General features: G+C 37.3%; 1 protein-coding gene across 1 annotated transcript in view; it reads left to right on the forward strand.

Moving 5' to 3' along the window:
• GPC4 (glypican 4) overlaps positions 1-21491 on the forward strand; it is a gene marked incomplete at both ends in the record, with an annotated part of 122350 nt that overhangs the window by 76593 nt on the left and 24266 nt on the right. The window contains one exon of the mRNA XM_080719273.1: positions 394-552. Coding sequence (XP_080575399.1) covers positions 394-552 — 159 coding nt within the window. The remainder of the gene's footprint in view (positions 1-393; positions 553-21491) is intronic.

Consider the following 21491-nt stretch of genomic DNA (forward strand, 5'->3'; position numbering starts at 1 on the left):
TCTAGGAGCATAAATTTTCCAATCCAGAAAACGATGTCTCATGTTTTTTTATTTAATCCACTATCTAGCAAAAAATCTCAGAGAATTTGTATAAGAGACTTTGTTTGATAATAAATATACTCCTTTTAATTGCTACACTGATTTTCCTGTGGTTCAGCCATCTCCTTGATCTTTCTTTGTCTTTTGGAGGGGGCTTTATTATTTTATTTTTTCATGAAGGGAGTAAGTGATGTTAGGCATCATGAAACTTTTTTTTCAATTCACAGGAAGCCTGAGCTTCTGCAGAAATTTCACAGACTGGAAAATAATATATGCATCTAAATCAAATGCTTCTACCCTCTTAGACTTGATGGATGATGAAAGAAATTGACTGTACTACTTTTTATCTTCCAGGTGATCATTTGAAGATCTGTCCCCAGGGTTATACCTGCTGCTCTCAAGAAATGGAGGAGAAGTACAGTCTGCAAAGTAAAGATGATTTCAAAAGTGTGGTCAGTGAACAGTGCAATCATCTGCAAGCTGTCTTTGCTTCCCGTTATAAGAAGTTTGATGGTATGTTATTCAAGTCACATTTAAGAGCTGACAGCTGAATTTATATGGCTGCCTCTTCAGAGCTTCCCTGTCCCCTCAGTGATTGTTTTCTTCCAACATGTTCTTCTTGTTGGCTGTCAGGGGCATGTAAGCCCCACAACTTTATTGCTTGAATCCTTTTGAATGCACTGGAATCTGTATAATAAGCAGTGTGAAAATATACTCAGAAGAAACTATAAATATATTGATTTAATTTAAATGCTTTCATTTTAAACTTATGACTGATTTAATAAGTGTTAGTTAAGTTTTTACATGTCTTCTTGTTATTAATGAGTTTCCAGGTTAGACCATGACAACATATTTATAATGTAATTGAACTCAAATACTGTCTATACATTTTTTTTATGTACCAGTGACTCTATCCATTTCTTCAACACTTCAAAATAGCCATAGAGATGCTGTAGATGCTGGATGTGTAAATAACTTTGAAAAGGGATCCTCAGAGAACCTGAATTTCTAGAAGTTATGCAGAACATAGACAGCATTAAACCTCAGCTGTTGGGTGTTCACGCTGTAGCAACCTACAAATAGCTACTATAGTATCATCTTCATTAAGCTGGGCTTCTTCTCCAGTCTTGTTCTTACCTGGAGTTTATCACAGTCTTTCCATGAATGCTACAACAGAGCCCATTGTAATCCCATTAACTAGTCATGGCTTCTCACATGTATTACTTTCCTTTAATAGTGAAGAAATAGCAAAGTAAGAGGTACTTCAGTCTGATCTGGAGCATCACAGGTACCCCTCAGGATTCTTTTCTCTGGTGCTGTTCATTTAGTACGATGATTGTTGCAAAGTAGATTTCATTTTAATAAGAATTATTTCCTTTGTGCTGGTTTTAAAGGCCATTCTAATTACATATTACCTTTGAAGCATGCTTTTCTTGACATTATGTGTGCCGAAGAAATATAAGGCAAATTTTCTACATGTGAAATGTCTTTGAGTATTTCTGCAAAGGGCTCGTTACCATAGTGAGAAGTTAGACTAAATTAGATTCGATATAGTGGATAATGCAGTTCCCAGATATAGAACAAGTTGTATTTCAAATGCTGGCTTTGAGCTTTGTTATTTGAAACTTATAACTGATTTAATAAGTGTTAAGTTTCCAGACTAGACCATACAGCATATTTAATTTATAATGTAATTGAACTCAAACACTAACTATACATTTTACTGTGTACCAGTGATCCTACCCATTTCTTCAAACACCATATGTGTAGAAATGCTTTTTTCCTTAATATCATTTCCTTTATCTGGGTGGATGAGAATACATTTATATATATTATATAGATATAGCCTCCTTATTACTCCAACCTCTCAACACTTATGTTGTATCTGTAAAAGAGTATTTAGCAATATGTTAATACCAAGTGAATATGGGTGTTCTTGGCAAAATGCATTATTAGTCCAATTCTGTTTCTCTTGATCACCGTATCATTATCATTATTATAATCATTGTTGAAAAACAGTATTCCCTTGACTAGACACTTCTCATTCAAGATAATAACCTAAGCATTTTCTTTTACTTCTGGGAGAAAACTTAGATAATTAGATGGTAATCTTTGAAACTTTGAAATTTAAAAATTACTACCTGGGGGTCAGGCATAGTGGCACACTCCTAATAATCCCAGTAATTTGCGGTTGAAACAGGATGATTGTAGGTTCGAGGCCAGCCTACACAATTTAGCAAGACTTGGCAACCTAGTGAAACTCTGTTTTTGTTTTTGTTTTTTGTGGTACTTGGGATGAAACCCAGGGGCATCATACCTCCGAGCTACACCCTTAGCCCTATTTTTGTTTTTTCCTACTTTTTAAAATTTTATTGATATACTTTATTTACTTTAATAATTTTTAGTGTCACTTTAACATGTTTTAAATATAAAAATTTTTGTGAGATATCGGACATATTTTTATCTTGTTAATGAACTACATTTTAGGATGGATTTTCTACCTACAATGCATGTTATCTTGGACTAGCATATTTTAAATGCTTGGTAGTAATAATAGGCTGTGAGAATCTTATTAGAGAGTGCAGGAAAAAATTCCAAAATTTTATTCTTATTTTGAAACAGAGTCTCAAAAAGGCCTCACTAAAGTAGTAGCTGAGGCTGTCCTTAAACCACAATCCTCTTGTCTCAGCCTCCCAAATGCTGGGATTACAAGTGTGTGCCACCACGCCTGGCTTGAAACCCTGTTTTGAAATAAAAAATAAAATAGGACTAGGGTATATAGCTTAGGTATAGAATGTCTCTGGGTTCAAACTCCAGTACCCCCCCCCAATACTACTTGCGGGCTTTGTAATGGAATCCAGAAGGAAACACAGATCCTGCTCTTTAGAAATGATATGCCTGCTGGCACCATGACATACTGGAGATAAAGGTGTTTCCATGTTCCAAGGCCACCTTCTCTAGATCATCTCATTTCTTGTTGTCTTTCTGAAATGAAGCTTGCAGGCATTCTTATGGGTCTGCTGATTTAGCTATTCTTTTCCCCTATCACTCTCCATGGTTTTATATCACCACTCCTATGATTCCAATTTGTAGGGGTTTCTTTCTTTGGTGGTACTGGGATTCCTGGAAACCCTTCTGCCTCCGGGCTACACTCCCAGACCTATTTTTTATACTTTTTATTTGAAAACAGGGTCTCTTAAGCCAGGGAGGGTGGCTTCGAATCTGTGTAATCCTCCTGTCTCTGACTCCAAGTGCAAGGATTACAAGCGTGCGCCACCATGCCCGGCTTTTATTTTTTTTTAAGGATAGAGACAAGGAATCCCAGTATGATAGTGACAGAGCTAGCTGCTCCCCCTCTTGGCCAGTTCTGGGAATTCTTTTTGTAGTAGACCTTCAAATTAACAAAGCTGAATCAGTTATCTCATGAATATGCTAATCAGATACTCTGTTCAGGAGAGTTAGGAAGAATTGCTTGGCAAATGGAATAAAAATAGTAGAAATGAGGCATATTCCATGTTTTAGGATCACAGCATAAAGTCCTACTCCAAAATTTCTGGCAATTTATGAGACTTAAAAGCAGCATAGTTAAATAAAAAACTCAAGTAAGATGATTACAGCTGCTATGTTAAATATGTTTCTGAATTATATATTAAAAATGATGTAACAACTTTGAAGAAATATTATTGCTGAGCAACTCCATACATCAAACTCTTTCCTATTTTGCACGTCAAAATACATCTTAAGGAAATAGAGATGTTGTCTGCTGCTAGTCTACTGTGAAACCTCTTTTAATTTGTCATTTGGGGAGCAAATTTAGCAATTTGGGATTAGAGACAGAACACAATGAATTGTCAGCCAGGTTCTACAATGAACCCTCCGTGACCTAGGGCAATTAACTTGGTCTCAGTTTTCCCATCCATAAAATGAGGGGGTTGAGCTGGATGCTCTTCTAAAAACCCTTTCAATTCTAAAAATTCTGTCAATCGTTTAAACATGTGACTAGACCAGCTGCTTTAGTGAAAGGTCTTACAAGATGTTAATTAGCCATCTGTATGGTGCCCTCTATTTTCCCCTTATCATTTCTTAACCCTCAGCTACTCTCACTAGGTCTTTGAAAACCCTCCTATGAGCCCCTGCAGCTTGTTAACTTGAATAAGGGTCGAAATTTTCTGAATTAGCTTAAAACACACATAAAGGAAATAATTGTCTGTCCCATCTATCTACAAGGGCTGTGTAAACTAGAGTGGCTGCTCTTCTCTTAAGCTCTCAGCCCCCCACCCCCTTTCCTATAGTTTCACAGAAGAGAACTGAGCACTCTCAGACTTAGGCATGTCTGTACTTTAAACTGTAAGTAAATATTTTCTGTAGTTCATATTGGCCATTACTTCATTAAGCTGGTAGGCAAACCAGTGTTGAGGCTCAGTAAGTCAAAGGCATTTGAATTCCGGGGCCCGTGAAAGTTATGACCTCAGTGGAAGCTAGCTGTTCACTCACCTTAAAAGATAAATACATCCAACTAAGCTGAACAGCCATCAGCTAAGTTGAAATTTCTGGAATTTTCCTGACCCCTGACCTTATCTATTTCTTAACTACTTGGATTTATTATTATCCTCAGCATAGTTATAATTGCTGATGGCTGCCTGGGTTGAGAATTGTCTAAAATGCCCTCAAAGTGTGTCATAGAAATATATAGCAAAACTTGGATCGATTTTTTTTTAATTCTTGCCTTAGGTTTTTGTTCATTAAGACTTTTAAATCTGTTGCTTTTTAAAAGCTCTTCTGTAGTGCAGGGGGCAACATTTCACAGGCTTAGTCGTCAAAGAAGTACAGAGAAAGCTATGAGATTGTCCGGCCTTTATCTGCAAACTCACTTTTCCCTCTAGATCATGCTAATGGTCTTTAATTTAGTTCCAAAGCACTGCTACTCTTTTCCTTTACAATTCTATTTTCTTTTCCTTCCATGTGAAAGAGACTAAAAAAAACCAGTATTTTTTTTTTTTTTGCTCTTTTATAATCTCTCTGTGAAACTTGACGAGAATGAGCCACTGCCAGCTTACTATAATCAAATCAAGAGCCCAGACAAAACACACACATTTCTCTATTGACAAAGGTTTTCTGCCTTTCGAGTTGTTGTCTGAAGTGTGACCAATTGTGGATCAGCATTGGCTCTTTCATAGGTTGCTTCTGTGGAGCCCAAAATACTTTTTTTTTTTTTTTTTTTTACTATGGTCCTCTGCATTTAGCATTGACTTCTTCAGAAGTCATGACATAAACAAGAAGCTGCCGATCTGTTTGGAGTCCAATAAACACATAAAAGAACTTTTGCTGCAATGATTTTGTTGACTCTGTTGGTTCATTGCACTTTGGAACAGAGAGTTTGTCACTATCCACTCTCCCTTCTGTGTGGCTTGTCTCCCTAGGAAAATAAAAGGCTTATTTGATACAGCACTGATTCCAACTGATTGATGAAGAGGATTGCCATGCTAGTGGGGCTTCAGCTCCTCCTTCTTCATTGTTCCCACCCATATCCTTCCCCTTCTTTCTTGTAAGAATTAGCAGAACAATGGAAACTCTCCTGAGGAATCTGATCCAAATAGCAAGGCTAGTCTAGTCAGTGGGCACACCTTTTCAAGCAGTGAATTTGGCAATGTGTCAGAGTGGTTTAGTCATTCCACTTCTAGGTATGTATCCCTAGGAAAGAGAATAGGCATAGAAATTTGTGTAGGGTGTTTGTATACATCACCGCATTATTTACAGTAGTGAAAAATTGGAAATAAGCCTAAATGTCCCATAGTGATTACAATATGACTTGCTCTTATGATATCATAGATATCATATTATAATATAGTCATTAAAATTATATTTTAGAAGAATTTTTAATATGAGAGCAGGGTATAAATGCTATCATGTCAACTATAAGACAATTATATATTTTCCTAGGAAAAAGGAAGAAAATCTGAAATTTTTTAGAGAAATACTATATTTTTCTTTTTTAGAGAATATTTGGCATTGTGAATCTTTTTTATTTTTTATTTTGAAACAGGGTTTCACTGAATTGCAAAGGGCCTTGCTCAGTAGCTGAGGGTGGCCATGAACCTGTGATCCTCCAATCTCAGCGTCTCAAATGCTGGGATTACAAGTGTGTGCTACCATGCCCAGCTGTGACTCATTTTTAAATGTTTTATTATAAACTCAATTGTACCAATTCATAGGTTTTGGGCTGGGCTTGTTAGCATACACCTATAAATATCAGTACTTGGGAGGCTGAGACAGGAAGGTTATAAGTTCAAGACTAACCTCAGCAACATAGTGAGGCACTCATTAACTTAGTGAGACCCTGTTTCAAAAAAAAATTAAAAACAGGGCTGAAGATGTAGCTTCGAGGTAGAATACCCCTGGGTTCAACCTCCAGTACCATACAAAAACATACAAAAAAACTAAGACAAATTAGTGCATTTCATTTTGACATTTATATACATACATTTATTGGGCCTGGACCATGTCTACCTACCTTTTATTCCTAGCCCCTCCCACATTCCCTTCTTCATTCAAGTCAATGTTCAAGTAAGTTTTTTGTACATTTCATATGTGAGAGATAGCACGCACTGTCTTTTTGTGTATGGCTTATTATACTTAATATGTTGTCTTCCAGTTTCATCCATTTTCTTGTAAATTATATAATTTTATTTATTTATTTTTTGGTGGGTCTTGGGATGGAACCCAGGGGCATTCTACCCCTGAGCTACATCCCCTGCCCTATTTTTTATTCTTTATTTTGAAACAGGGTCTCACTAAGTAGCTGAGACTGACCATGAACTGCAATACTCCAGTCTTAGCCTCTCAAATACTGGGATTACAAGCATGCACCATCACTCCCGGCTAATTTTATTCTTTATGACTGAATAATATTCCATTTTGTGTGTGTTCCTTATTTTCTTCATCCTTTCATCTTTTAATGGGTACTTATGCTAATTATATCTTAGCTATTATGAACAATGCTATAACACATATGGATATGCAAGTCAGTCTGTCCACCCGCCTGCCTTTCTTTCTTTCTTTCTTTCTTTCTTTCTTTCTTTCTTTCTTTCTTTCTTTCTTTCAGGAGCTAGGGATCTAACCCAGGGGCATTCTACCTCCAAGCTATACCCCCAGCCCTTGATTTCGAAACAGGGTCTTATTAAGTTGCAGAGGGCCTCAGTAAGTAGCTGAGGCTGGCAGTGAATCAGGATTCTCCTGTCTCAGCCTCTTAAGTACTGGGATTACAAGGATGTGCCATCACACTGGGCTTAAGTATTTTTTTATATGCTGATTTATACCCAAGTGGGATAGCTGGATCATAAGATAGTTCTATTTTCAATTTCTTGAGGAATCTCTATACTGTCTTCTTCTAAAGTCTCATGTACACATTTATATTCTGACCAATATTATATAAGGGTTCCATTTCTTCCACATCCTTACCAAGATTTCTTTATTTGGATTTAAAAAATATAATAGCTATTCTGGTTTGAGTGAGATGAAATCTTAGTATATTTATTTTAAGTTACTGTGAACTGGCCTCAAACCTTTGATCCTCCTGCCTCAGCCTCTCAAGTCCTTGGAATAACAGGCATGCTCTGTGATGCCTAGACTTAGTGTGTTTTTTATTTGCATTTGCTTAATGGCTAAAGCTGTCAGGCATTTTTATATATTTATTGGCCATTTATACTTTTTTGAGAAATGTCTGTTTAGATCATTGTTAAAATTTTAGTTCATTATATATTATGGATATTAATCATCTGTCCGATGAATAGCAGACAAGATTTTCTCTTATTTTGTAGGTTGTCTCTTAAACTCTGCTGTTTATTTCATTTGTTGAGTAGAAGCTCTTTTTTTTTTTGCAGGTTTGGGGATGGAAGCCAGGGGCATTTGACCTCCGAGCTATACGTCCTGCCATAGTTTTTATTCTTTATTCTGAAACCAGGTCTCAATGTGTTGCAAAGAGCCTAAGTAACTTAGGCTGTCTGCGAATCGTGTGTGCCACCACTCCTGGCTTGAGTAGAAGCTTTTTAATTTGTTGTAATCCAGAAGCTTTTTAATTTGTTGTAATCCCATTTGTCTATTCTTGACTTTATTTCCTTAGCTGTTGGAGTTCTATCCAGGAAATAATTGCATGTGCCAATATCTTAGGGTATTTTCTCTATATTTTCTTCTAATGGCTTCAATGTTTCAGGTTTTATTTTATTTTATTGTTTAAATTTTATTGGTGCATTATATGTGTTTCAGGTTTTACATTAAGGCTTTTGACATATTTTTTTTGGTGGTACTGGGGTTCCTGGAAGCCCTTCTACCTCCAGGCTACACTCCCAGACCTATATATATATATATATATATATATATATATATATATATATATATATATATATTTTATTTTATTGGTGCACTGTATTCATACATCATAGTGGGATACATACTTTTGTAGACATACATGCACACAATGCCCAGTCAGCCCCCACCCAATCCCCACTCCATTCTCTCCCTATCCCTCCCTCCCATGCTTAGCTTAGTGGTTGACATCTAGTATTAAAGCAATTTATCCAAAATTAAAAATGATAATCTCACATAACAGTTTCAGTTTTCTGACACCAAGCTTTTGATGACTTAAAGATAACTTTTCAATATTTCTTTTTGCTTTCTTTCTTACCAGAGAATATTTTTTTCTATTTTTTAGGTGAAACTATCATATATTTATATATTTATTTTTCAGAAAAAAAAATCTATCCTAATATGGAATATGGACTCTAGGTACCCAAAACGATCTTGAAAAAGAACAAAGCTAGAAGATATATATTTTCTGATTTCAAACCATATAAAGCTACAATAGTTGAAACAGTGTAGTACTATTCTAAAGGCAGATATATAAACCATTGGAGTTAAATAAAAGCCTAGAGCTAAATTCTTCACTATATTATCAAGTTATTTTTGACAAGGTTTCCTCGAACATTTGGTGGTGGAAATAATAATCTTTTAACTAAATATTGTTGAAAAATAATAATTACATGGAAAAGAATAAAATTGGACCTTTACCTAATCCCATATACAAATATTAACTCAAAATAGATAAAAGACCTAAATAGAACTAGAGAAACAAGATTTTCCATCCAACAGACAACTAAGATTGGTTATCTGTGGAGATTCATTATTTATGTTAGTCTTTTACCTATCTCTAAATGGTATTGTTTGCCTTTATTGTTGTTAATTTTTAGGATTTCTAGTTGGAATATTAATATACCTTCAGATATAGCATTTGGAAATATTTTATCCCATTCTATTAGCAACTGTTAACTCTGTTTACATTGTCTTTGGATATACAATATTTTTTTTTATTTTTTAGGGAGTTTGTATATTCTTCTGTAGCCTGTGCCATTGAAATCATAACCAAGAAATCACTGCCAATTTCAATGTTGTGAGGTTTTATGACCCAGATTTTCTCCTAAAAGTTTATAGTCTTAAGATTTATATTTAGGTATTTTTATATTTTTATTTGGAAACAGGGTCGCTTAAACCAGTGAGACTGGCTTCGAACCTGCGCAATCCTCCTGTCTCTACCTCCCAAGCACTGGGATTACAAGTGTGTGCCATCACGCCAGTGGCCTTTGACATATTTTGAGTTGACTTTTATAGAGGGTTAAAAGTCTGATTTTAGTCTTCTACCTGTAGATATCTATTTTTTTCAGCACCATTTGTTGAACAGGCCATAGTTTCTTAAATGTATTAACAATCATTGGCACCTTTGTTGGCAGTCAGTTGGCCATAGATATTTGGAATTCTTTTTGAGTCTTCAATCTCTTTCCCTTGGCCTCTATGTCTGTTTTTATGACAATTTCATGGTATTTTTATTATGATAACTTTAGTATGTTTTAAAATAAGGTGCTGTGATGCTTCCATTATTGTTCTTCATACTCAAGATTGCTATGGCTGTTCAGGATCTTTTGTGTTTCGTATGTGTATTAAGATTGTTGATTCTAGTTCTGTGAAAAATGTTATTATATATTAAGGATTGATTACATTGAATTTATAGATTATTTCTTATATTATGTCTACTTTAGTAATATAGATTTTCTCAATCCATGAACATAGAAGGTCTTCCCTAGTTTTTTTTATTCATATTAGAGGTTTTTCTTCTCTTTTGTATGTAGTATTGCCTTAATTATGTTCTGTAATTCTAAATTATATTCTGGTCTAATATCCCTGCATTCCTTTAGTTTATGCTTATCTTGAAAGGTCTTTATTTCTTCTTTGATTCTGAAGGTTAACCTTGCCAGGTATGATAATTTTAGTTGGAAACATTCTTTCCGAACTTGCAACACATCATTCCATGCCCTGCTTGCCTTTAGAGTTTCTACTAAAAAATCTCTAATTCTGATTAGTTTGTCTGTAAATGTGACTTGGTACTTCCCTCTTGCAGATATTAATATTTTTTCTTTATCCATGTGTTTTTTGGTGGTACTAGGGATTGAACCCAGGGACATTCTATCTCAGAGCTACACCCCCATCCCTAATATTTGCTCTTTATTTTGAGAGAGTTTCACTAAGTTGCAGAGGGCCTCACTAAGTATCTGAGGCTGGACGAAAACCTGCAACCCTCCTGTGTCAGCCTCCCAAATACTAGGATTATAAGCGTGTGCTACCATGCCTGACTTATCCTGTATTTTTTCTTTTTGGTGGTACTGGGGGGTGGAACCCAGGGGCTTTCTACCTCTGGGCTATACTTCCAGACCTATTTTATACTTTATTTGGAAACAGGGTCTTAATAAGTTGCTGAGAGCCTCACTAAGTAGATGAGGCTGGCTTTTAACCTGTGCAATCCTCCTGCTTCAGCCTCCCAAGCACGGGGATTACAAGCATGTGCCACCACACCCAGCTTATTCTGCATTTTTGATCATTTAACTCTAATATGTTGTGGAGAGGTTCTGTTCTGATCGTGTCTACTTGGGGTTCATTTTTTATTTGTTTTCCTGTATAGAGAATTGAATCCAGGGCCTCATGTATGCTAGATAACTGCTGAGGTACTGAGCTACATCCCTATCCCCGATTTGGGTTTATAAATACCTCCTGTATCTTAGTTCCATGTCTTTCCCATGATTTGGGATATTTTCTGCTATTATTTCACCATATAGGAGTTCTGTGCCTTATGCATGTAGTTCTTGTCACTCTGGTATATATTTGTACATTTGATCTTATAATGGTATCCCAGAGATCTTGTATGTTCTATTCATTCATTCATTCATTCTGTGTGTGTGTGTGTGTGTTTGTGTGTGTGTGAGACTGGGGATTGAAACCTAGGGGCATTATAACTTTGAGCTGCACCCTCAGCCCTATATTTTATTCTTTATTTTGAAACAGAGTCTCACGAAGTTGCAAAAGTCCTTATAATTTTGCTTTATTTAAGTGCTTATTTATTTATTTATTTATTTATATTTCTTATTGGTGTACTGTATTCATACATCATAATGGTATAAAAAATTTTGTAGACATACATGCACATATCGCCCAGTTAGCCCCTACCCAATCCCCACCCCGTTCCCTCCCCATCCATCTTTCCCATGCTTGGCTTAATGGTTGACATCTAGTATTATAGAAATTTATCTAAAATTAACAATGATAATCTCACATAACAATTTCATTTGTCTGATACCAAGCTTTTGATGACTCAAAGATAACATTTCAATATATCTTTTTGCTTGCTTTCTTACCAGAGAATATTTTCTTCTTCTTCTTTTTTTTTTGGTGAAACTATCACACATTTATTTATTTATTTATCAGAGAAAATCTATCCTAATATGGAATATGGACTCTAGATACACAAAACGATCTCGAAAAAGAACAAAGCTAGAAGATGTATATTTTTCTGATTTCAAATGTTATAAAGCTAAAATAATTGAGACAGTGTAGTACTGATATAAAGGCAGATATATAAACCATTGGAGTTAAATAAAAGCCTAGAGATAAATTCTTCCATATATTGTCAAGTTTTTTTTACAAGGTTTCCACAGACATTTGGTGGAGGAAATAATAATCTTTTAACTAAATATTGTTGAAAAATAATAATTACATGAAGAAGAATAAAATTACCCTTACCTAACACCATATACAAATATTAACTCAAAATAGATAAAAGACCTAAATATAAATCTTAAGACTATAAACTTTTAGGAGAAAATCTGGGTCATTAAACCTCACAACATTGAAATTGGCAGTGATTTCTTGGATATGATTTCAAAGGCACAGGCAACAGAAGAGTATACAAACTCCCTAAAAAAATTGTATATCCAAAGACAATGTAAACAGAGTTAAAAGTTACTGATAGAATGGGATAAAATATTTCCAAATGCTATATCTGAAGGTATATTCATATTCCAACTAGAAATCCTAAAAATTAACAACAATAAAAGCAAACAATACAATTTAGAGATAGGTAAAAAACTAACATAAATAATGAATCTCCACAGATAACTAATTTTAGTTGTCTGTTGGATGGAAAATCTTGTTTCTCTGGTTCTGGTGTGTGTTACCTGTTTCTTCTTTGTAGTTAATCTCTTTGAGTATTTTCTCTAGCGCTGGTTTTGAAGACATAAATTGCTTCAGTTTCTGTTTGTCATGGAAGCTTCTTATTTCTCCATCTAATTTGATAGAAAGTTTTGCTGGGTAGGAAATTTTTGGCTGGAAGTTGTTTTCTTTCAGAGTTTGGAATATGTTACTCCAAGCCCTTCTGGCTCTCATGACTTGGTTTGGGAAGTCTGGAGTGATTCTAATTGTTTTGCCTCTGAATGTCACTTGGCCCTTTGTTTTGGTTGCCTTTAAGATTCTCTGCTTGGCTTCCACATTGGTCATTTTGACAATTATGTGGCGTGGGGATCCTCTTCTCCGATCCTGTCTAAAAGGAGTTCTGTAAGTTTCCTGGACCTGTGTATCGACCTCTTGCTCTATGTTTGGAAGATTTTCTGCTATTACTTCCTTGAAGAGATTGTTGATACCTTTGGTTTCACCTTTTATTCCCTCCTCTATTCCAATTATTCTTAGGTTAGCTCTCTTAAAATGGGCCCATATTTCTTCAATGTCAGATTCCTGCTGTCGGATTTTTTTTTCTAATTTAGAAACTATGTGTTCATTTTTGGAGTGATCATCTTCTAGGAGCGAGATTCTATTCTCCATGTGGTCTAATCAGTTGTTTATTCTTTGAATTGAGGCCTTTACTTCATTAATTGCATCCTTTATCTCCTTTTGGCTCTCTCTGAATTCTTTTTGAAATACCTCTATTATTTCTGCAGTTATTTTCCTGATTTGATCTTCTAGAAATCTCTGAATGTCTGTTTTATTGGGTTCTGATGTTGTGGGGTTGTGGGCATTCATTGCTCCATTGTTATTCCTCTTTCCCATGGTTTCAGAAGTTTGTGCCTTCACTGGGTTCTTCCCTTGGGTCACTACGACTTCACTTAAGGTGCTCTGGATCTCGAGTCTGTGGTATCTCTGTCACCACTACTCCTTTATTGGGTTGTATCACAGAGTCTCAGACCCAGGGAGTCAATTGAGGCTGCTTTAGACCATGGGGGGTGCCAGGCTGGGCGTTCTCTTTCATGGAGTTGTGACTCTAGTGTGATATCTCTGCCACTGCCACTCCCCCACTGGGTCAAGTCCCTGGGAGTCAGTGCTGGGATTTCTCCTCTAGGCACCACAATTTGACTCACTGTTGTTGAGTGCTCCAATGGAGCTGTAGTGGACTTGGCAAATTCGCTGCTGCTGCCGCCCCTGTGGCAATATGGCACCGCTGCCACGCCCTCGGCTGTGAGGATGGCGTATTTCTTCTCTGTTTTTGAGCTCCGCTCTGAGTCCCTGCAGGGTGCACTGAGCCCAGCCCCTGGGAGCTTTAGACGCTCCCTGCGCCGAAAAATCTGCTGAATCCAGCCCGGCTGATCTGCAGCGTTTCACCTCGGCTCACTTCCGCCGCTCCTCTCTTGAGCCTGGTGGCTGTTGAGTGCGTTGGTCTGGTGCCATCCAGTGAAGTTGCCATTGCCGCCAGCAGTATGGCGCTGCTGCTGCGGCCTCGGCCGTGAGGCCGGCGTATCTCCTTTCTGGCTCTGAGCTTCGTTCTGAGTTCCCCTCCTCTCTGGGGCCTGGTGCTGGAAGGAAAGATGGCGTCCGTGCGGCTCCGCGCCACGGCTCCGGCTGCAGCACTGCGGTCTGATTTCTTTCTTGTGTCTCGTTTTTTCAGCCCTCTTTTTCTCTGTCCCTTGTATTTACCTTTTTGTTTCTCTGATGATGGTGTTTTCTGGCTATGTAAGGCGCTGATTTTGTGGTAATAGAGATTGGTTGTTAGCGGGGCTCGTAAGCCCCGCTTTTCTCCATCACCATCTTCCCGGAAGTCCTAAGTGCTTATTTATAACCATCATTGTCTTCATTTATTTATTCAACTACTTAGTACTATTTTGTTGGATTTCATCAAGCTTTTAAAAATCAGGCCAGCTGCCGGGCGTGGTGGCGCATGCTTGTAATCCCCGCACTTGGGAGGCAGAGACAGGAGGATTGCGCAGGTTTGAAGCCAGCCACGCGTGCTGGCTTAGGAGATCCTGTTTCCAAATAAAAATGTAAAAATAGGTCTGGGAGTGTATCCCGGAGGTAGAAGGGCTTCCAGGAACCCCAGTACCACAAAAAAAAAAAAAAATCAAGCCAGCCATGATAGTGCATACTTGTAATCCCAGTACTTGGAATTCTCAGACAGGAGGGTCACAGGTTTGTGGCCAGTCTCAGAAACTTACTGAGACTCAGTAACATAGTGAGACATTGTTCCAAAATAAAAAATAAAATAGGACTGAGGGTGTAGCTCAGAGGTAGTTTAGAAGATGTCATAATTCCTTGTTTTCCTCATGTTTCTTGTGCTTCCATATTGAAATGTATACTTCTGTTAGGATGGATCTCTTTCAACTTTTATATGAGGGTCTTCTTAGGAGCCTTGTCTCAATGACATGTTCTAGGATACTGGTTTCTTGTGTAGTGTTGTGTTTAATTCCAATTGGAGTTTATAGTGTAAACATCTTTGGCTGTGATTAATGGATTTTGAACAAAGGCTGGAGCCTAAGAGACACACTTTCTCTGTAGATCTCACAAGAGTGGCGTCCTTCTGGTAGTTCAGGTAGGCAGGCATACTATAGACAGTAGACTATGTAGGATATATTCCCTGTGATTACCTCTGAAATGAGAATGGAAACCCCTGTCAGGCATTGGGGGATTTCTCTTGCTTTGATGCTATTGGCTCTGTTAACTTCAAAATAGTTCTGCTACTGGCTGTTTCAATTGTTATAATGGGTATATATCCAAAGGAAATTAAGCCAATATGGTGAAAAGAAATATACACTCAAAGTATTTACTGCTACATTGTTCAAAACAGCCAGAATATGGGATCAAACTAAATGTCCATCAGCAGAAGAATGGATAAAGAAAATATGGTATATGTGTGCCATGGCAAACTATTCACAGAAGGTGTGAAGTCCTGTCATTTGCAGTAACATGAATGAATCATGAAGACATTATGTTAAATGAAATAAGTCAGACACACAAAAACAAACACTACATTGCCTCATACATTAGTAAAGTCCTAAAGGGTTTATCTTAGCAGTTGAGAGTAGAATAGCGGTTAACAAAGACTAAACAGGTTAGGTCAGTAAAGAGAGTAGAAGACATTTGTCACTGGATAAGATGTTACAGTTAGACAAAAAAGAATAAACTCTGGCCTGCTATTGCACAGTAGGGTGACTATAATTATTATGTATTATATATTTCAAAATAGAATAGAGGACTTTAATGTTCTCACTATGAAGAAATAATAAAAATTTAAAGTAATGAATGTGCTAATTACTCTTGTGTTGATCACTACCCAGTGCATATATGAGTCAGTATTTCACATCGTACCTTATAAATATGCACAAATATTAAATAAAAATTTAAATATTACTGAGCCAGGCGTGTGGCAAACTCTTGTAATCCCAGCATTTGGGAGGCTGAGACAGGAGGATTGCAGTTCGGCAGTTCGTGGTCAGCCTGAGCTACTTAGTGAGGCCTTCTGCAATTCAGTGAGACCCTGTTTTAAATAAAGAATAAAAAATAGGTCTGGGGTATAGCTTGGAGGTAGATTGCCCCTTGGGTTCCATTCCATCCCCAGTACTGAAAAAAAAAGAAAGAAAACTAAGTATCACTGAAAATTGAAGAACAAAATTGAAAAACATACATTGAAAAATCACCTTTTATCCCCAACATTCCACCATTGCCATTGTATTACCTCATCTTTTTTTGTGACTAGATAATACATGCATACATGCAAATTAAAATCATTCTGATTCTAGCTGGACCTGGTGACACACACAGTCTCAGTACTCGGGAGGCTGAGACAGGAGGCTTCCAGATTTGAGGACATCCTAAGCATTATAGTGAGACTCTCAGCAATCTAGTGAGATCTTGTTGCAAAATAAAAAATGAGTCTGGGCTGGGTTCAACCCTCAGTTGAAAACACACACACACACACACACACACACACACACACACACACATCATACTGATTCTGTGATTTTGTGCCCTGATATTTCACTTTACATGAGATCTGAACAGATAGACTATATTAGGAGGTTTTTTGTAAAACCATATGGTGCCCCCCTGACAAGTCACACATAGCGTAGCATCTAGAATACTTGCAGTGGCTGCTATAGCTTTCTAGCTTACATATAGGTGCTCTCAGCCTTTTTTAGGCACTTCTGAATGCAAAGAAGCTTGGGAATCATAAAGCCAATTGGTTAGTTGGTGATGGGAGTGCCCTTTTAAAAAATGGAATGATGTCTAGCAAGAGCACTGACTATGCAGTACCGAGCCTAAGTTTGTGACCACTGTTAGCCAAACAGTAGGGACCAGCAGAGAGAAATGTATTTTTTTCCTACTGTGGAGACATTTAAAATGCATTCAAGTGATAAAAGTATCCTTGCGAAGAAAGGCTGATCCTACTTTGGCAAGACACCCCCACCTCGTACACTTTGGTATGTCATTGGCCTGTCAACCTAGGTGCCACCTATTAATTTGCTCTGTACTAATAGACAGTAGTTGAGTAGGTGACCTTTTGGTATACTAGTATCCAATCTGGCACCCTTGAGAAGTGAGTTGATGGCATGATACAGGAAAGTGCCTGTTAAGAATTTTCACAAGGGTTGTGTACATGTATTTTTCTGACATTTTGTACCCCAATATGATGTAAAATTATAATGCACCAAATAAAAATAAAATACTGTATTGAAAATAAAAAAAGAAAATCTCATGGAATGGGGAAAGGATTAATTGACCAATTGATCAATTGACCAGTGGGGGAAAGGATCAATAAACTGACCAAATCATATATGTGTGCATGTACAAATATGTAACAATGAATCCCACTATCATGTATAATCAAAATTTATAAATAAAAAAACCTTTTCACAGCTGAGTGTGGTGACTAATACCTGTAATACCAGTACTTGGGAGGCTGACATAGGCCGCTTGCAGGTTCAAGACCAGTTTCAGCAATATAGCAAAACTCTCAGTAACTTAGTTTCAAACCAAAAAACAAATTTAAAAAGGGCTGGGGGTATGGCTCAGAGGTAGACTGCTCCTGTATTTAATCCCTAATACTAAAAATTAACAAAAAACTTTCAAACTTTATGAAAAAAGCAAGACAGAGATAATGATAACCCGGTTTGAGTGTATCAGTTAAATGCGTCCTGATTGTCCTTTCCCTCTTACATATGTAGATGCCTGTGTTAGCCATTCTCCATTAATCGCTTGATCTTGGGTGAATGAATGGTAGAGTGCAACTCCTTAAGTTTTCTTAACAGTTTTAAAAGTTTGATTTTTTGCAGCATTTACAAAGAAGCTTCTCATCTCAGGAATTTTGTTAATGTGAGAAATTCATGTTTGCATGATTCTCCAGGGCTATATGAAATACAGCATTTTTAGTAAAGGGGAAATTTATCCTTCTATGTAAAAGACATCTTTCTAACAAGGTAAATATGAGATGGTAACGTATAACACCAAGCAAATGGATTGAAATAGCAAGGGCTTCCAGTCGGTTAAGGTCATGTGTTGATTCTAGAATACATTGTAGCTCATTAATCAATGGCCAGTTGATTGTTTATAATGGCATTTAATAGCAGAACTGGAGGTCCTTTGACCTTTTTCAAGAATTTTGAATGTTTATTTGATGCAAGACAAGTGGCTGGCTGGCAGTAAAAGTTCCAGGAGTACATGATGTTCTTTTTCTTTTTTTAAAAGACAGGATATTTATGTAGAAAACTCCTGTGTGGAAAAGTTTTGCCTCTTTACTGTAGTTTTTCCCATGTTAAATTGGTACTACTGACATTAAGAATAATTGAATTTTATACTGGAAAATACTTACATTCCACCAATTCAGTCTCTATACTGAGTAGACTTCTGGCAAACAAGGTAATATGTAAATGAAACACATGGGAAGGGGTTGAAGATTGACTTGCTGACTAGTTCTAATTTTTATGTATGTGATATGCATGGCATTCTTTTAATGTAATATAAATCATCTTGCCAGGGTTGAGGTTTCTCCAGTCCTTGTTTTTCCACTCTGTAGCTGCTCCCACCCTCTTAGATGCCTGAGACGTTTCACAACCTTGGAAGGTAGGGACATTAAGCATTTCCTTTTGTATAAACAGCTCTGAGTTTTATAAGGCCTTGGATCTTCAGGGCAGACCTTTGACTTCATTTATGTTCTCCCAGATGGATTATTTTTCAACTCTTCTAGGAAAGGTAAAAACTAATCTTAAGAGTTTTCAAAGTGACTATTGATATGAACAAATTTGAAGTGTGACAGTATCACTTAACATATAACTAATAGTGCAGATGGGGCCACAGAGCCTCGAGAAGGCATGCCTTTTGCCCAGCCATGGCCATACAGCTCTTAAATGAGAGTCTCAGGCTTTTCTCACTATGTCATGGTGCTTTAGATTCATAACATGTTATGGCACTTATTCCCATCCTTGTGTTAAGTGACCATTCATGAACTCAAGGAGTAACAGCTGCTTGATCCTTACAACATGTATACTTAAAGCTCTAAACTGACAATTGAAGAGCAAATAAACTCTGGTCACAGACACCATGTTTCAAATATCCATTAACTACCTCCTCTCCAATTTTCTTCTACTTAAAGCAGACTCTCTGAGCAGTAGTAGTTTCGTGAACAAACACAATAGCTACTAGAGAGAACTAGCCTCTGATCAGTGTGCAACTCTGGTTTCCACTACCCTTGGCTACGTTGTGTCTTAGAATTGATTGCAGGCATAATAATTAGGAAGGATGATCGATGGATGCCTTGGCATAGATAGCTCTTCTTCAGCAGTTAGGATCTGACTTTAATCCTGAATTTCTGAGAATAAGAGGGCAGTGGAGATGAGCATTACAGCAATTAATAAAGTGCTATTGATGGCTAAGCACCAGGGCCTGAATGTCTAATTTGTGTTCCAGTCCTCACTGTAGAAGGAAATGTCATGGAAAGAATGGGTCAAGGAGCGAGGATGTAAAGAATTATGTAAAAAATATGAATACTGCTAGGGTTTAATAGGAATACCCTTAATAGGAAGCAAAAGGGTTTTCAGTCATTTCTGCCAATAGAAAACTATTATGCTCTGGTAGATATTGTATCTAATTGCTATAAATTTTAAATTTAATTTATATCTGCCATTCTTATGAGGTCCCCTATAGGTATAACAGACCCATTTAACAAGACCAGTGGAAATAAGTCTAAGGAGAAATTAGGCTGAGTCTTTTGGACCCTTTCATTTTTGTTTTATTGACTTCCATAGGGGAAAGATGAATATTTAAGAATTGGCTATGTGAAATATGGGATTAAGAATACCATATATGTTTTAAATTTTTCTGGCACACTCAAAACCACAAGTGGAATGTGATGGTGTAGTAAAGGTGAATTGGATGGGAGAAATTTGTCTTTTTAGAAATTTTCATTACTGTCTCTGGGTAGAAGGAGGGTTAAGGTGCATAGTTCAGCCTGTGCTTTGATTTGAACCTATAATAGCCACTCAGTACATACTTCTCAAATTGCACAGCCATTTGGAGAGATTAAATTGTGAGGTTTTAACTTGTTATATCAGTTTTATAGAATTTCTCAAGCATTTATTAACCACATGTACATTCAAGTGGTTTTTATATTTGCAATTTATATGGTCACATTAAAGAATCTTTTAAAATGTGAAGGAAAGGAAATAAAATTTCAAAATGATGAAATGAATTAGGATTTAGTGTGTATGCAGGACTAAGCAAATCTCTGAAAGTTAAAACTAACAAATGCATGTTCTCCCTCCCCTCTCCTCTCCTCTCCTCTCCTCCCCTCCCCTCCCCTCTCCTCCCCTCCCCTCCCCTCCCCTCCCCTCTCCTCCCTCTCCTCCCCTCCCCTCCCCTCCCCTCCCCTCTCCTCTCTACCATCCTTTTTCCTTCCCTCTCCTTCTCTTCCCTCCCCTCCCCTTCCCTCCCATCCCTTCTTCTCCCCTCCCCTCCATTCCCTTTATCTCCCTCCTTTCATCTCTCTTTCCCTCTCTTCCCCCATCTCTTTCTAATTTTCCTAGACAGAACACGAGATATAGGAACTAATGTAATGTCTGTGATGGTGTTGATGTTACTTTCAAATCAGTCTCCTCTACATATAATCATTTATCTTATATTCCTGCATCAATCAATATCTTATACAGCTGCATCAATCGATAAGTTCCTGCCCCAAATGGAATGTTTAACTTTCTTCATAGAATGTTCAGCTTACAGCTCTTTGAAGCCTGGAGGATAAGCTTTTGACGTTTTTAGTTTTAAATTAAAACTAAGCTCAATGTACCACTCTGTATTCTCCCATCCTAAAAAAATAGCTGTAGGTGCCACTCATTAAGAATTTAAGTGAGCTGGAAGTGGTGGCGCAGGAGGCTTGTAATTCCCAGGCTTGGGAGGCGGAGACAGGAGGATCACCCGGGTCCGAAGCCAGCCTCAGCTGGCTTAAGAGACCCTGTTTCCAAATAAAATACAAAATAGGTCTGAGAGTGTAGCCTGGAGGTAGAAGGCCCCTGGGTTCCATCCCAAGTACCACCAAAAAAAAATGCAAGTGAGTTTTGAGCATTAGTTATTAAATGAGTATGAAAGCACAAGTTACATAATTCTTAACACCTATTTCTTTCTTTAATTTTTTTGGTGGTACTAGATTTGGAACCCAGAACCATTCTACCTCTGAGCTATACCCCTGGTTCTATTTTTTAGTATTTTTATTTTTTGAAACAGGGTCTCACTGAGTTGCAAAGGGCCTCACTAAGTAGCTGAGGCTGTCCGCGAACCATGACCCTCTGGTCTCTGCCTCCCAAATGCTAGGATTACAAGCATGCACCACC

This window comes from Muscardinus avellanarius (genome assembly GCF_963383645.1).
Source record: "Muscardinus avellanarius genome assembly, chromosome: X".
NCBI classification, from domain to species: Eukaryota; Metazoa; Chordata; class Mammalia; order Rodentia; family Gliridae; genus Muscardinus; species Muscardinus avellanarius.